The sequence below is a fragment of the Diorhabda carinulata genome, chromosome 12 (genome assembly GCF_026250575.1).
Source record: "Diorhabda carinulata isolate Delta chromosome 12, icDioCari1.1, whole genome shotgun sequence".
NCBI lineage: Eukaryota > Metazoa > Arthropoda > Insecta > Coleoptera > Chrysomelidae > Diorhabda > Diorhabda carinulata.
In genome coordinates, this window is record NC_079471.1 from 3,223,970 (window position 1) to 3,241,262 (window position 17,293).

General features: G+C 30.4%; 2 protein-coding genes across 2 annotated transcripts; both read left to right on the forward strand.

Moving 5' to 3' along the window:
* Positions 1 to 304: 304 nt before the first annotated feature.
* Positions 305 to 7,636, forward strand: LOC130900265 (uncharacterized). The gene is made up of 3 exons (XM_057810771.1): positions 305 to 319; positions 5,541 to 5,768; positions 7,259 to 7,636. The coding sequence occupies exons 1-3, from the start codon at positions 305 to 307 to the stop codon at positions 7,634 to 7,636; spliced, it is 621 nt and encodes a 206-aa protein (XP_057666754.1).
* Positions 7,637 to 11,035: 3,399 nt separating this feature from the next.
* On the forward strand, positions 11,036 to 15,719 carry LOC130900137 (larval cuticle protein A2B-like). The gene is made up of 3 exons (XM_057810533.1): positions 11,036 to 11,221; positions 15,080 to 15,286; positions 15,354 to 15,719. The coding sequence occupies exons 1-3, from the start codon at positions 11,210 to 11,212 to the stop codon at positions 15,663 to 15,665; spliced, it is 531 nt and encodes a 176-aa protein (XP_057666516.1). The 5' UTR covers positions 11,036 to 11,209; the 3' UTR covers positions 15,666 to 15,719.
* The last annotated feature ends 1,574 nt before the right edge of the window (positions 15,720 to 17,293 follow it).

Consider the following 17,293-nt stretch of genomic DNA (forward strand, 5'->3'; position numbering starts at 1 on the left):
TTCAAAATTTTCCCATAAAATTTTTATGGAAATTACGTAGCTTTGAATATTATATAATATGTATTATACAGGTAATATCAATATGCAAAATAAATCAGACTACATAGAAAATTTCTTTATCATCGAAACAATTGACGTACACATCTAGTAACCTACTTTTATCTCTTTCTAACATGCGAATATTGGGTATGGTTCATCTTCATCCGTGGCGAGAGAAGAAAGCATATAAATGATGTGCAATTTCTCCAATACGCACTCTTGTTCAATTAGTAGATAGTTGTGTGTTTTGCCGGTATAAACAAAGATGGGTTTTGTGAAGGTGAGTTATTTTTTTTTGAGAAAATCGATTACACCTGTTATATATTTGTAGATAATTAATTTTTATAGACGGATACACATTAAACAGAAAATGAAAGTGCTTTCACTTTTTATTATCTTTTATTCAAATAAATTTCTGAAGAAATTCGAACATTATTAATGATTTTAATGAGATTTTTCTCGTGCGAATTTCGTATTAATGTATTAGTTAAATATATATGGATTTTGGTTAATTAATTAAACATTCAAAAATCAACTTTTAAATATTATTTCCTCTCAGAATGTCATTTGAATAACGTCTACATTAGTAGAAAATTTATTGATGATTTTGTATTATTAAACATTGTTTGAATCAATCTCTTAGAAATACTTAAATATCAGATACTACAACTCAATTATACATTGTAAAAAACGAATTTTTAATGGTTTAACTCGGCAGCCAAGCGATTCATAGCAATTTAAAAGTTTATTAATTATCTATTGCATCTATTGTTGCTAAAAAATCTTCATAAAAGAGTTCCAAGCTCTTAGATCTTGCGCTTCATTTTTTTATAAAACTTTCTAATTTGTGGCCAAATAAAAACACTCTCCTTCAACTTGGTTTGAATTTACTGGGGAAAAACGTATATTAGGTGTTTAAATACTTCACTTACTTTATCCATAGCCTTAAAAAAGTTTTTTATTAGTTCAAGTTTGATGTGGGTCGAAGGCAAAGGATATTTTTTGACTCACGTAGTGTTTGTTTATTAACTATATGTAATAATGAATTAATCCAACTATAATTCCGATATTTGCTACTAGTAGCAGTTGTAGATTATTTATTCTACGGGGAGATGCATATTTTCTTAGGATTAGAATATTTTATGTATAGAATAATCCAAGTGTATTAAGCCATCAATATCTATACAGGCACAAAATGAATATTCCATATAATAAATTGTAAAAAACTTGTTCTAAAAGTTTTAATTCTCATTTTTTCTTTTTCTGTTTTAATTGTTAAACTCCTTAGAACGGGAACCAAAAAGTTCTGACTGCTGCTTTTCTAGATACAAATAACTGAATCATTCAACTCTTTTTGAAAAATGAAATGTGTTTTGCTGGAACTGGAAGCGCCATTGGTACATTTTAATCTGCATTATGATGAACAGGTTTTATGGCAGATTACAAATTTAAATATTTAATTATTTAATATTATGTTTTTCTTTTTTGTAATACAACCTTTTGTAATACAAAGATAGCCATACTATTGATACAAAAGTCTTGTAGGCAAGGGTCATTACTCTGCTTCGTAGTCAAATGGAAATTAATTTAAACACAAACAAAAAACGAAGCAAAGTGAAGAAAATGATGTAATAATAATAAACCATGGATTATATATTTCCAGCTTATTGCTTACGATTGTTTGAGAAAGTGAATTAATAACAAAAATTTATTGAACTAACGCTATCTGATATAAATTTTCTCGTCTAAATAAAATGAGAAATGATTTTAATCAACACATTAACTCCCTCGTGACATTATCCGGGATAACCCTAAATACTAGAAGAACCTGGCCCAACAACGTAATCTACTTTTAGCTCCATACACGTTTCCCAGAGATGTTTAACAAGTTCGACATCTTTTTTATAATAAGAATCGTCAAGCTCCTCGGAATAGCCATTAACTGCCTATCACCTCTTCACTGGTGGAAAATCTTTGACCACTGCGTCAGTTTTTCAACTTTGGGAACAGGAAATAATCTGAGGGAACTAAATCTAGTGGATAGGGTGCATGAGGTATCAATTCAAACTTTGATTCTCTGATCTCGCGCGCATCCCAAAAAACCGACGTCACGATCTTGTCTGCAAACTGTCTTTGCCTTCTTTGGAGTCGCTTTTCCCCTTTCAGTCCATTGTTTTAATTGTTTTTTTGTTCTGAACATGAAGTGATGGACCCACGTTCCATCCATGGTTATGAAATGGTGCAAAAATTCGGGTCTATTCCTGTGAAACACTTCACGACACTGTTTTTCTTCTATTATGAGCAAATTTTTTCCTTGTTTACAAAGGTTCACCATTGGCGGCTGCCAAACAAATTCTAAACAACATGGCGTCTATAAACTTGAAACGTGCCATTTTTCAAGCAACTACCACCATCTCTAGGTCAGGTCAGGTACTTCTGGGACCCTCCTCGTTCTATTGTATTGCCATGTTTACTATTCGTTTGAAAATCGCGATCAAGATCAAGATGCATTGTAGAAATGTATTCAAAAAAGAATCATAATGTAAATTAAAGCTTAAAAATATTACTATCTCATGATATCTTACGATAAAGATACTAATTACAGACTTTTAGAGCATTAACCACTGTTAAAAGCGTCACATATAGATATTCATGACAAGATCTATTTTTACACACGAGTGATTACTTTTTACAGTCTCACGTTCGTTATAGATCAGTATTGTTTACTAATGAACTGTTCTGCATTCCGTTTGCATGCATTATAAAGATGATACAAATACACTTTCATTAATTTGAGATGCTAGTTACACAATTCACTTTCATTGGATCTCATGTTTATGTTTATAATGCTCTTCAATTGCACGAAGCTAATTTAATTAATAAACTTAATCATATTGTTGTTAAAGGACGCCGTGTTTTATTTTGACAAGATGTCTGCTTGTATTTTGAATATATAAGATTGTGATATGATAAAATTTCAGTTTTAAAATCCGCCCTCCTCGTAACGAAATGTTACTTATGTTTGTTCGAAAATAAGAGGCCTTAGTGTTGTTGACTCAAGCTTTAATGCAAATGACGTAGCTACCGCCATCTATCGAAAAAAATTTAAATTAAAAAGTCTATGAATTAATAACTATCTATGGCTTATAAACTCTGTTGTGGGAAAACTTACCTTTATGTCTTTCGAAAATAATTGATATCACATTTATGAAATGAAATTAACTTTTGAGGAAACATCAAACCCAAGCGCTGTAGAAGAAGTCGGTTATTTGGACCAACCAAAATTAATTAAATCCCACTTCAAACATTCCTAATCTTCTTCTTCTTAAGGTGCCATCTCAATTCAATGAAGGCTGACGACAATTTCATACCAGTGTTCATACCAGTCCAATCGCGTATGTTCTTCAACCATGAATGTTGTCTGCGACCAGGTCCACGTTTTCCTTCGATTTTTCCTTCTATTATTAATTTCAGTATATCATACTTGTTGTTACAGATAAGCGGACTTTCTTCTCTTTATTGTTGTAAGTAACTCTCTTTCCTTTCCCATACGTCTAAGCACTTCAACGCTAGGTATATGTTGAGTCCACGATATTTTTAGTAGTCTACGGAAGATCCACATTTCAAAAGCCTCGAATCTGTTCATGGTATCTACTTTTAATGTCCACATTTCTGCTCCAGACAAGAGAACTGAGTGCACGTACGCACAAAACGGTATCTTAAGTTTAAGTTCAAGGTTGAGTTACATAATAGGTTTTTCCTTTCCTTTGGGAATATGGATCTAGCTTGTTCTACGTGATTTGACTTATGCACTTTCCAAGATATTTAAATTTCTCAACTTTCTCTATTGCGGTGTCAATAGACGTTTACGTTCAGTTGTGGATTTGGTAGTCTTGTTATGGCCATTAATTTTGTTTTTGTTACATTAATTTTCATGCCTAGTTGATCTCCAACTTTTACAACTCTGTTGATTAGACGTTGAAGGGCTTTTGGATTGTCTGCAATGATAACCGTGTCGTCTGCATAATGTATGTTGTTTAATGTCCTGCCGTTTTTATTCCATCATCGTCATCGCCTATTGCTTGGTTAAATATGTGCCTAGAGTACATATTGAAAAGTTGTGGAAATAAAATCCAACCTTGTCGTTTGTCCATATCTAACCGTTGCTTCTTGGTTCCAATAAAGATTTCTAATAAACTCGATGTCTTGTATGTCTAATTCTTTTTTCTGTAGTAATATCAGAAAGACGGTATGATTAACTCGATCGAAGGCTTTCTCGCAGTCGATGAAACAGGCATAGACATCTTTCCTCGTGTCTCGACATTTCTGGAAGAGTATTAATAAGCTGGCTAGTGCTTGCTTGTTCCTAGACCTTCGCGAAATCAAAACTGGGTATCGCTTTGAGCAGCTTCACATTTATGGTAGATTCTGGGTTATATAATTTTAAATAGGATCTTAAGCAATTGGCTCATCAATCTTGTCAATCTGAACTCATCACATTTCTTGGCTTTTGATTTGTTAGGGAGGGGAATAAATACAGAGGTAATCCAGTCTTTTAGAATATTACTTTTTGCACGAACTTTCTGTAGTAGCTGGAAAAGTGGTAACAAATTTTCTTCTTCTGTTAATTTCATCATTTCTAACCTAATAAAAAAACTTAAACCCAACGAGAATCTTTCTTTTATTCAATATTAATCGAATTATATCCTAAAATGCAGTCAAAGTTTAATATATTTCATTCATTCAGTCCAGTTGAATCATTACTATCCACTCGATTTAATTATATAAATAAATATGTGTGTTACAAGAAAAGGACAATCATTCTGTGACCTTACCTTTTTTTACGTGCATCCTTTATTTACTATCTTCTATTAGTATAAATAATAGTTCAAGAATAGAGATTGAAAATACGAGATCTAATGAAAAAATACGTTTAGTTATTTTAATAAAAACGAAGTGAAAATGTTTAATTTCTTTCAAAGGACACCCCTTTGAACAATCTCAACGTTGGTTACTAAAACTATTCCTGAGAGACTTCTTTTAGAATCACTTTCATCATTTTTGTCATGGTTTTCTAAATGGAGTTGAAATATTTTATATTTTTCATTTAAAAGCGAATTGTCGTACAATGGATTGTAGTTACAACCGAGAAAAACGTTGTCTGCTTCTGAGGTCCTGAGGCCTATGTTGTTCGTTCCTCATTTCCACTTTTAAATCACACGTAGATATTTCATAAGCTTTTTTGATACTTTTACAAATACTGACAGTTTTTATATGAACAACTTTTGCTGGATTTGGCTCGTCTTGAAAGACCCATTCAGTCGATTGAGGTTTAGTCTTGGGTTCATATGCATAAATCCATAATTTACAGTCTGTCACTATCATTTGAAGCATCGCTATTAATTTCTTTCACATTTATTTGCACCAATTTACACGAGATTTTTTTGAGCGATTATCAAATTATGCGGGAAGATGGACTGAAATATATTTTGCGTTTCTAGGCAGTTTTGATCTCCTTGGTATTTTTGGAAAGTCTAATTTTGACTCATTCAAGGATAATCTTCCAGCATCAACAAGAAGAAGATCATGGAGATAAAGAAGTACAATATTCGCAATATTACGGTCAAGAAGAAGGGAATACAGGTGTTGTTTATAACCAAAAGCCTGTACAAATATCCGGAAATCACCACGGATATGATTTACACAAGCCAGAACATATTGACTACTATGTAAGTATTTTCAATGTTTACTTTTATTACGTAAACCATTGTCTAATATATTTTTTTTTGTTTATTGAATGAGTCGGATGATTTGTGTGAAATTTCTCTGTGAAAGTGAGTTTAAACTACCCATTGTCCAAATTAACAAATATAACATATGTCAATGATAATTTTACTGTGTCAACACATGTTTCTTATTTATTTGCTAAAGATTATTCTTACTAACACTCATGGAGCTTGTTTACTTCGTTTAACAACTCTTGACAAATATTTTCATAACAAATATCAATTTCTCTTTTAATAATTTAATATATTTTACCACTGGAACGCTAAATTTTGATAAAAGTTGAATTGAATCAAGCAAAAGTTGATAATATTCAAAAATATCAAATTTATTCGAGATTCTGTTGTTATATTTTCATTATAAATAAATTGTCGTACATCCATTAGAACAGGGGAGAATCAAAAAGTTTTTTGGAACGAAAATTTCAACAAGTATTGCCATAAGAAGACTTTTCGCACTAAAAAAACTTTTAGGATTGTTCTGGATAGCGTAGTGATGAAGAATCATGTTCATTAATTATTTTACTAAACATTTTATCTAAATTACGAGGTTAGGCAGATGTTGCCACTTTATTATTGCATACTCAACTGCTAATGAATGACACATATACTTAAATCATTTTATCTAGCATTGACAAACAAGTTGAAGGTTGCCGAAGAAATTCCACATCAATCTTATCATCATTTATGTTTAAAATAATATAGTGCACACAGTATCTTCTGTCACATACTTAGCAAGCCTACCAAAACTTCCTCTTGTTCTTTCTGGGTGCCGCATTTCTAATCTTTCTTCATTTTCTTCATCTACGTCGTTTTCATTATCAATTAACACCACAATTACTTCCATGTCAGAGCTAGATTCATCAACTACAACATGGTTCACTGCCCCCGTTTTGTATTACAGATAAGACCAGCTCCAGAGATTTCTTGTTGGAATTTCATTTTCTTAATTCCCGTTGCTAATTATACCAACAGAATTTTCTGTCGTAACTGCCAAGGTTGATGTTAGACGTAATACACTGGACGTTGAAGTGGATGGCAGTGATGTTTTTGTCTACGTCTTGGTTATCACTATCATTATTTACAACAGTAGCCTTTTCTGTTTCACGTATCATTTTTCTTTTGATAATAGATAAATCTTCAAACCCTCCCAGTACATTAAATTTGGAAAGACATCCTGTTTCCTCAAGTTTTCTCCTTAAAGAAGAAAAATGATTTTGTCAATTTTATAATTAGTTTCTTGGTAAAAATTTCGCAAAATTGTACCAAGCCTGCTTCACTGGTATGCAGCAACTTAAACGCGCCAACTAAATGAACTTTTAGTTTCAAACCAAATTATTAAATGTTATCCCCATGTCAATGATGGTCCGTGTCACTATTTTATCAGTTAATGTGTTGGAAAAAGAATTTTAAATTATAAATTTCTAATTTAACAGGCCCATCCGAAATACTCTTTCAAATACGGCGTCAATGATTACCACACAGGTGACATAAAAAGCCAGCACGAATCTAGAGATGGTGATGTCGTCAAAGGCCAATATTCTTTAGTAGAGCCAGATGGATCTATAAGAACTGTTCATTATACTGCTGATAATCACAATGGTTTCAACGCAGTAGTAGAAAAATCAGGACTATCAAAACATTTTGAAGGTAGAACATTAGTACATACACCTCAATCTCATATTCATGAGAATCAAGAGGAAGAGCAACATGAAGTACCAAATTATCATCAATATTTAGAAGGCGAAGAAGCAGATTTGGGACACCAACAGGAAAATGAGGAAGCTGATACTTATGGAGAAAGTCATGAATAACCAGTAGATAGTAACTAGATATTTATCATGCTCAAATATTGTTTTTGGTGAACAAATGTGGAACTTGGGTTTTATTTTCTTCTAGCTTTCGAATTTTGTATAATACGTGATGAATTAGGTTTCAATTCACCAATAATTTTTCTACAATATCAAAAATTTTGACTATTCTGTAGATATATATTTTCTAGACTTATCAGTTTTTCATATTTTTCAATATATATTTTCTCATATTAATAGAAATCTCCAAAGATATCACTAGATATAGACTTTATATATATATATGCATTAGAACGAAGATTTTGCCAGCTAGATGATGAGAATTTTTGTAGTGGGATTGTGGCAAAGCTAAACATTAAAGTGTACTAACTATATTATATTTTCGAGCTTTCGGATACTTATCTATTCATCGAATTCAAAAAGCTTTAATAAAACTGACGCTTGATAGAAATACTAAGTTTGTATATAATATAATAATAAATAGATGATTATATTGCTTTTGGAATTCAATGCATTTGATGTTTTGATTCCCATACGTTAAATACATAAGTATTCTAAAGCTCGGAAATATATTAGAGGTAGTACATTTTAGTTTTTAATTCTGCCACAATTTTATTATAGATATATTTATATATTGAATATTTGGGTGACTTTTTGTTAATTTGGGGCTTATTACTTGTTTACTGATTATAGAGACATCGAAAATATCGAAGAACTATTTAAATATATAATTCCCGCACATTCTCAGGTTCTAATAATGATTTATAAGAAACATTTTATTTAGTTTTGTACTGATATTTGTGTAACTTACCGTATTTGTATTATTTATTTCGTACATAGAATTAATTTTTATTAAATCGGAAGATACAATATCTTTCAATTATGGATTTGATGGTTTTCTTTCAAACGCGTGGTGCCGAATTTTGAAAAACGGACTTAAAAAGCTTGTAAAATTAAGTAAGTTTCATAATTTTTGTTTGTTGAACGTCAATTTTTTATTTATCAGATTATTTTGTTTAAAATATATTGCGGTTTGCATTTTTTTAAATCTAATACTTTCAATTTCATTTTAAATTTAATAGTTTGAGCAGAATTTCCCTTTGGAAACGTCCCTAATATAAAATAAATTGATATTGTATCTACAGAAAAATAAATATATATATATATATATATACAGTATTACTATGTACTAATGTTTATTTTATTTTGTTATATTCATATTAATAAAATTTTGGAATTGTTATTGTTTATTACAATCCTTATTTCTACCCATATATTTTACAGAAATATCAAATTTATTTTGATAAATCTAATAAAAAACAATAAATCTAGAACCTTGGTTTGGGCCGTTATGTCATTGTTGAAATTATTGTCCTTCTCAGTATGTAATTTCGAATGGTGTTGCGGGTTGAGGACTCAAAATAAAGCTGTCGAAGAGTTTTTTAAAATGCCAACGTTTCGATCTTTTATTTGATCTTTATCAAGGCTTCAACATTCGGGTTACCTCTGTGCCATATGTGTTGTCGATAGTTCTGAAAAATCCAGGTGAAGATGTCATTGTTAAAATTATTAATTATTCTCCTTTCGAATAGTGTTGTGGGTTACTTCTAGGAAGGACAAATAAACAAGAAAAAAGTGGTCAGTGCATCACTGGCAATAATGATATTCTGCTGCTACCTTTATTTTTGGGGTCCGATGGATAGTTTAAAAGAGTCTAAAAGTTTTGGATGAAAAAACATAGAAAAATTAGTTGAGAATGGACGAAGAAACATATTTATAAAATTATTTTTCTCTAAAATTACTTGTACGCAATAAAACTGGCACCAAACAGATAAAGTGCGAGATCTTGTAGAAAACAATCGGCTGATCTTCATCTGCAAATGCTTTTGAGCAAGAAATATTGCGTCTTGCATTGCATTGCACGTTGTATTGCATCATTTCAAGCGACCTTTACAAACTAACATGTACATTCCATTCTTAAAGCCCACTCAACATCAAAAAAATGAATCTTAAAAGATATTTTGGTACATTGGTACAACTGTTTAAAGGGCTCTACTTTTTGTTAAGCTCGCTAATATCCTACCCCCTTGATTATCTGCTTTCTACTACATACTATGTTTATATATAAAACCTCTTCGAGATATTTGGTATCTAACGCAATGTAAAATGATTAAAATACATGTTTTGGTTTCTCGAAATATGTTAAAGCGACCTTTAATTGACATTTTGTTCAATCTACTATAACGTAGCATGTTTTAAGGAAACATAGCGTCGTGTTAAATGTTAAAATAATTGGCATATTCGAGTGAAATTGATTAAAATCGTGTGAAAAATATCTTTCATGTGTATAACAATCCAAGCATATCCTATACTTATAGTGGAAACGTTTCTTACTCGTTTAATATAAAAATTATAGTGTTCAATCAATATCAAAGAAAAATAATTGAACACAAAAAGATATAAGCAGTGTATAATTTAGTAGTACCTCGAAGTGTCCCACCGTTTTCAAAATTTTTTCATGCACCGTACTTTAGATCTACAAATGTGTTAAAAAAAGAAAAGTTTACTTAGTAAGCTAGAAGTTAATACGTATTTCCTGTCTCTATAACTTAAAGCTTATAAATATTGAAGATTTTTGAATTATTTTAACGAAAATAACTCAATAAACTCATTAAATGTGACGGTAGCGAGATATATAGCGACTCCGTTTAATACCTTTCGTCTTTTGTCTTACAGCAAAAAGTATAAACGAAATATTTGTAAAAATAATAACGATGGTTGCTAATTGAGTGTTAATTTTGGAATTACGAGAAAAGAAAATTCGGAAATTTGAAAAAAAAGGTAAAAATTCGAAATAAGAAAGAGACGATAGGCTCGAGTGTCGTTTAACTGCAAAATTTGTTGTACGAGACTAAAAAAGTTATAAAGCAATAAAATACATGTTCTAAAAGAGTCTAAAAGTCTTAAATTAAAAACCCAATAATCCAATTCTAAATACAGCTCAAGTTTCACGTCTACAAAAAATTTATTTTTAGGTGTGTGTAAAACTAAAATATAATACAGTAGATTTCACTATCAAAACAAATTTAACAGACTCTAATAAACCTTAAATATCATTTCGGGCAGATTAACAATCTACCTGAATAGATATTTGATGTGTAGAATAGAACTGAATCTAATAATTCTGACGCGGGCGCGGTACAGAAAACGTATCCTGAATAATCAAAAATTACAACAGCTCTAGTGAAAATTAATCAGATAAAATCCATTCCATTGAAAAAGTATGAAGTAAATCATTGATTAAATACCAATCAATAACGTAGACCCACCCTATAAAATATATCACGAGTTAATAAGATCATAGAGTAAGAAGCAACCGATCCGGTGAGATTTCCATAATCACAGTGTTTCAATTTAATAGCAACGAGATTTAAAAACTTCGAAAAAAAAATTCCTCAAGAACCTTGACGATTATGCAGTGGTGAAGGAATAACTATATTCACTATAAATACTTTGGATGAGGACATAAGTTCCCAGTTTGTACTTTGATCGTGAGATTTTGTTTTGAATCCTACGATGTTGTTTATAGTGAGTATAAAATGAATTATGTTTCAAAATGTTTTTGATTTTAGGTCTCTTCCAATTTAAAATTAGTTTCTATTATAACGTTTTAAAAGACAGATGAAAAATTCTTAATGAATTTGTATTTATTTAGCTAGATGTGGTTTCTTTATCCACAAATATTTCTATTACAATTGTAAAAAATATATTAATGAAAAAATGGGATAAAATTAGAGAATATAAGGAAATACCTCAAAACGAATTTATAAAAGCCATAGAATTCACTTACACATACATATGTTGTGCTATGGGAGTTTCCATATCAAGTGTTATAGCATAATTACTAATGAAAGATGTTGAGGAAAATATCCTAAGCAAACTTGATATAAATATTTCATTCTTTTCTCGAGATTATTGCATAATACGAAGAAATCAAATTGCAAACATAAAACATTAATTCTTATCCCAAAAAACTTCATAATCGAAATCGAACAAAACATAAGAACAAATTAGTACATGAAACTAACTTGATCCTCAAGATATTTAAACTTTTAATCTAAACAATTCGTGTCATCCTATGTCACAAAAAAGTTAAATGATAATAAGTTTGGCTGATAGATCTATCCAACTATCAGATCCTGAATTTAGTTAGTTTAGTTTGCTATTCAAAAAGCAAAAACTACGTCGAAAGGAAATAATTATTCGGAAAATAATGATAAACAACATATTCATGAAAAGGATAAACAGATACTACAATCAATTAAAAAACAAAACAGAAACGAAACATCAGACCATGAAACATTTCTCCTTACCATATGTACAAGGACTTTTCCAACAACTTATGGAATTATTTCAATAAATATCTCACTAAACTAAAATCTAAAACACCAAAAAACAAAAGAAGTAATATTGTATATCAAGTGCTTCGTACTAATTGTGTTGCTGTCTACATAGGGCAGACATCTCAGTATTTGGAAAATAGACTAAGTGTTCATCAATACTATAAAAAAAAAAATAAAACTGTGTCAACGAATCACAAAATATCAAAAAAAACATGAAATTATGAAGATTTAAAAATTCTTGGAACGGAATCTAGTATACGGAAAAGAGAATTGTGAGAAATGGTTCACATACATGAGAATGAAAAAGCTATAAATGATAAAAAAGACCTAAATAGTTAAAATAAAATTTATAGCTCTTTTTTTTTCAATTCTGATACAATTACAAATAATTTAATTGGTGACTGCTACGTATTTGAGATGTAAAAACTAAGGAAAAATTAATTTTTCCTGTTAAAACAAATTTCTATTTTGATATTCATGATATAGGTGATCCATTGATTGATATAAATGGTCAAATTTTGAGGAAACGTCAAATTTCCATCTGTAATAACAAAACATTTAGAAACACACAGAAATTAATAGGTCTAAGAAATATGCAATTAAAGTAATTCAAAATAGAATTTAGAGTGGTTTGAGTGGAAATAGTGTACTATAAAATGCAAACATTATATCAAACTGTGCTTATAATGGATGGAATTTTGTGTCTACGACATGATATGACATGTAGTTCTTTTATATAGTTTAAACTAAGGTGTAATTGAAAAAAATGAGATTTAAGTTAACATAAAAATTGGCATAACTTCATTCAAAATACAGCCACTTGTTTTAGCTTAAAAAAAGTTGATGGGTTGATAAAGATCCATGTCTTACTACACACACTGCGAACAAGCCTCAACGAGTAGTTGGTGATATAGAAAATCATTTACCGTTTATTTTAATCATAATTTTTATCATAATTGACGTGAATTTATGGATGAAACTTCTTTTATTATGTATTTCGAGAATTCTCGTTTCCAGTTATCTTCAGAAATTTTGAATTTCACTTGAATCCATTTCATTTATCGATATTATCAATTAATTTATTTATTTTTCATTCTCTTTTTTCTCTTCTAATTAATTATTATTGTACGTTTCTTTTCACTTTTTATTTATTTTTTTTAATAACTATTGACACGTCTTAAGACTAAAGTCTCAAATGCTTTGGTGTCTTCGAAGTACCTTAAAAATGTCTTCAGTGCCTTCAATTTCATAATAATAATCAAGATACAATTTATTTTGAGATAAAGACTAGTTTTTACTCTACAATGAAGCTCAAATCAAACACATGTTTATTCAATTATTATTCAATTAATTCAAGATATTAAAAATACTGAAAAATGTTTATCTTTCTATGGAAAATGCTAGAAAAAATGACAAAATTATGTGTTATTACAAATTTATAGTAAAACTAAAATAAAATATAATAAATAAAAAATAAAAACAAATAAAATGGAGTTGTCTTTTATCTTCCTTCAAGTAAGAATTCATTGGCAGCATATTTTATTTTTGTTTTCATAAATTGTACTCTGGCTAGGTCAGGTTTGGACATTGTTCTTTAAATGTATTATTCCGTTTAGGGTTTCTCTAATGATAACGATTCCTGGTTTTTATAAGTTATATAAGTTATAAGCGCTTTCGAAATTTGAAGCTTGAACTTTCAGAAGCATAATTTCACAACAAATTTTCTACGGCTAAATATTGTCAATTCTTGAACAAGGTTTAATTCCAGTAGAGAGGATACAAGACACATTATAATCCATATTCTGTTTATTATCTTAAAAATAACCAAAAAGCAGAGCTTCGTCACTTCAAATAAAGACATTTAAATATCTCTCATTCTCTACTGGCCGATGACACGAAGTATTGGCTGGTTTAAGACAAGCAATATATATATTGAATGTATCAACTTAAGTAAAAATGATTCACTGGAATTAACAGGTGTCTTGTCTGTGCATTTTCACCTCAATGGACACATGTAGACGCTAGTTTAGTGGAGTTTAGTCAGTGCCTCATCAAGCAAAGGTGACAATAGTTATTTTGGCTCACAATGTATAGATTATACATACATTCAATTCAACAAGAAAATATATTAAATGATACAGTATGAATTTTACAAATACAGCTTAGGCATGGGACAATATTCCGTCGTTATTTTTTCTTTTCGTTTTCCCACAACACGAATATGACAAATCTGCACGTCTAACATAAATAAAATATTTTTACCGGTGTTTACGTGAGATTAAGTAGAAAATCGTGATATATCAAGTCCAGCACCTTCTCACGCTGATCTTCACAAAGGATCCTATAAATATCTATGGCGTAACATTTTGAGTAGACAAATGTATTAGTTGAAGTTTACGCAAGCAACTTCAACATTAAAGATATAAATAATATTTAAACGTATTAAGCGTTGGAGTATTTGGAATACTTAAGTACTATTTAACTCGTATTTTTTGAGAAATAGGGAGATACAAAAAGATTTTTTGTCTTTATTGAATTAACTACAAAAATATAATTTATTGTAATAATTATTTCTTAGCAAAAGCAAACAATTTTATTCTGGAACATACCTGAAACAATGGCTTCGTTTTTGTAATGAAGAGGAAATATATATTCTAATTAATTTTGCAAAAAGTACCTTCTGAATTGGGATATTATTGAGACAAAAGGTGATTCAAGAATAAAGTTTATCATCGTCCATTAACTCCAATGCAATAATAACAGTTTATTGTTCATTAAGCTACATAGATTTATTTAGTGGACATTAAAACATTTGAATATAGCGACGTTATGCATAAGTAGGTACCAAAATTAAGATTGATACATCGCTTGAGCGATCTACTACGTTTAACCCCGTTTCACCAAAGATATTACATATAAATGTACGTCAATAAAGTCTTCATAACTTTGAATATTAACGGATAGTTTATTTATTTCTACAAATAATATCTCAAGTCCATACTGTTCAAATTAAAATCATGAAATTGGTGTTTCCAATTTTCAGTTTTCACTAGCCTTAAGCATAGTTCCTACTTTTGCTGGTATAGCTGGTTATGGTGGGTATGGAAGTCACGCTACAGGAGTCAGTTACTCAGCTCCAGCAGTATCATATTCCCCTAGTGGTCATGCGGGTTATGGTGTAGGTCATGGATTAAATCATGCAGGTCCAATTCCTGTTGTTGTAGGTAATGGACACGAAGTGGATTATTACGTAAGTAGTCAATTCAAATAAGGTAATGTTTCGATTATATAGGAAAGTTTTTGTTCTAATTTTCAAGGCTCATCCAAAATACTCCTATAACTACGGTGTAGCTGATGGTCTGACTGGTGATCATAAATCACAATCGGAAATCAGAGATGGTGGTAATGTTAAAGGTTCTTATTCAGTTGTGGAACCCGATGGATCAGTTCGAGTTGTCGACTACGCTGCTGACGATGTCAATGGATTTAACGCAGTGGTTAAGAAAATTGGTCCCTCATTACATGCTGCTCCGGCTCCAGTTCCAATAGCTTCTGCTCCAATTCCTCTTGGATATAGTCATGACGGTGGTTATGGGCATGGATATGGAAACCACGGTGCACATTATTAGTATTTAATTAGATGTTTATATGCTTGGGAATAATAAAGACATAAATATTTCCAATTTATTATTTCTTTGACCCTTTTGTAGGTTTTTTGTTGCTGTATCGTTTTGCGAAAATTACGTGGAATTAGAAAGAAAAATTTGGCGATATTGAATTCCTACGGTATCCAGCATTTAGTCCTGACCTTGCACCGTCAGATTACTCTTTATTCAGATTCATGGGCAATAATTCGAATCCAAAGAAGTTGTTGGAAATACAGTGCGGAATTTTTTTGTTAATTCGATAATATTTAAATGGTTTCATTGCATAGTATATGTTTGTTAATATGAATAATAAAAAAAAGGTATTAAAAGCATAACACAAGACATTGAAAAAAATGTAAGTACACAAGGTAATTGACATAATTCTCACAATAATGAAACGTAATAGTAGTAAAGACATGATTGCTTCATTTCGTCCATTATGACTTAATTACGTATTTTAAATATTGCATAGTTGTTGTGCGTTCTATTTGTTTATTCAACGAACTTGTAATTGAATTATGTAGGTTAAATGTCGTTACAATAAGCATTTAACTTGAGTCAAAAGTCGATATGCCTCTATAATAATCCAATGTTAAGAAATAAACTATTATCTATAAAAACAAAAATTGGAAAACGAAAACTTAGTTAAAATAAATGTGGACGCTTATATCAGAGATAAGTTTTTGATTTTGATATCCTGGATAGTACAAAAAAGGTTGGGAAACATCATTTGGAAACAAATATCTTGATAAAAACACCAATAAATCCTGGAAAGTGATTAATTGAGTAATAGATTTAATTAATAGTTTGGATGGAGCGTAGTTCTATGAGCAGTTATTATTTTTATAATGTCTGCAGTTTCTTGCCTTATCGTCAGTTTTTGATATTTGTATCCCAATCCCTTATTATTTAAGAAGTGATGATTCCAAATACATCACACGTAAGCTTTACTAATAAATTAGTATTTGAAACAATGAGCAGCTTTGTTCGCGAATCTGATTCCGAATCAGTTTAGAAACTGATCGCATGCACCCCCTACCCTGTGAACCATCTTCTACTACTGCACGAAAATGGCTTATACGGAAAATCTTTTGAATAATTCAAAAATTCACTCAACAAACAAGATTTTTTATTAATAAAACTGATAATTTTAGAATAACATCTGAAATAGAACTAAATTGAATCAATTTTCTGTGAACTGACATGTCGATGGGCGAAGATTATTCCGCTGTGTAGAATTCTGTATGTCCTCGTCAAGGATTCGACCAATTAAAACCATCTTGTCGTCGTACAATCCTTTCGAAAGCTGCTGCATTAACATGGATATCCCACTCAAAAAAAATAATGATACCTAAGCAGATAAGAACAGAAATATACTGATGTTGTTCATATTAATCTTTTGTTTTGTCACAGTTTCTTCTCTTCAACATTTTTCCAATTAATTAAACTAAAATAATATTAAGGCTCAAATGAACAACGTCATCTTGGATATGAATGTCTTCGAAAGATTACAGATTGGAAAGCTTGAGATTTCAAGTGACATATTTTCAACTATCGGACGAGAGTTGTGGGACTTAAAATGACAATTTCATTTGTTTATCGCTGGATAA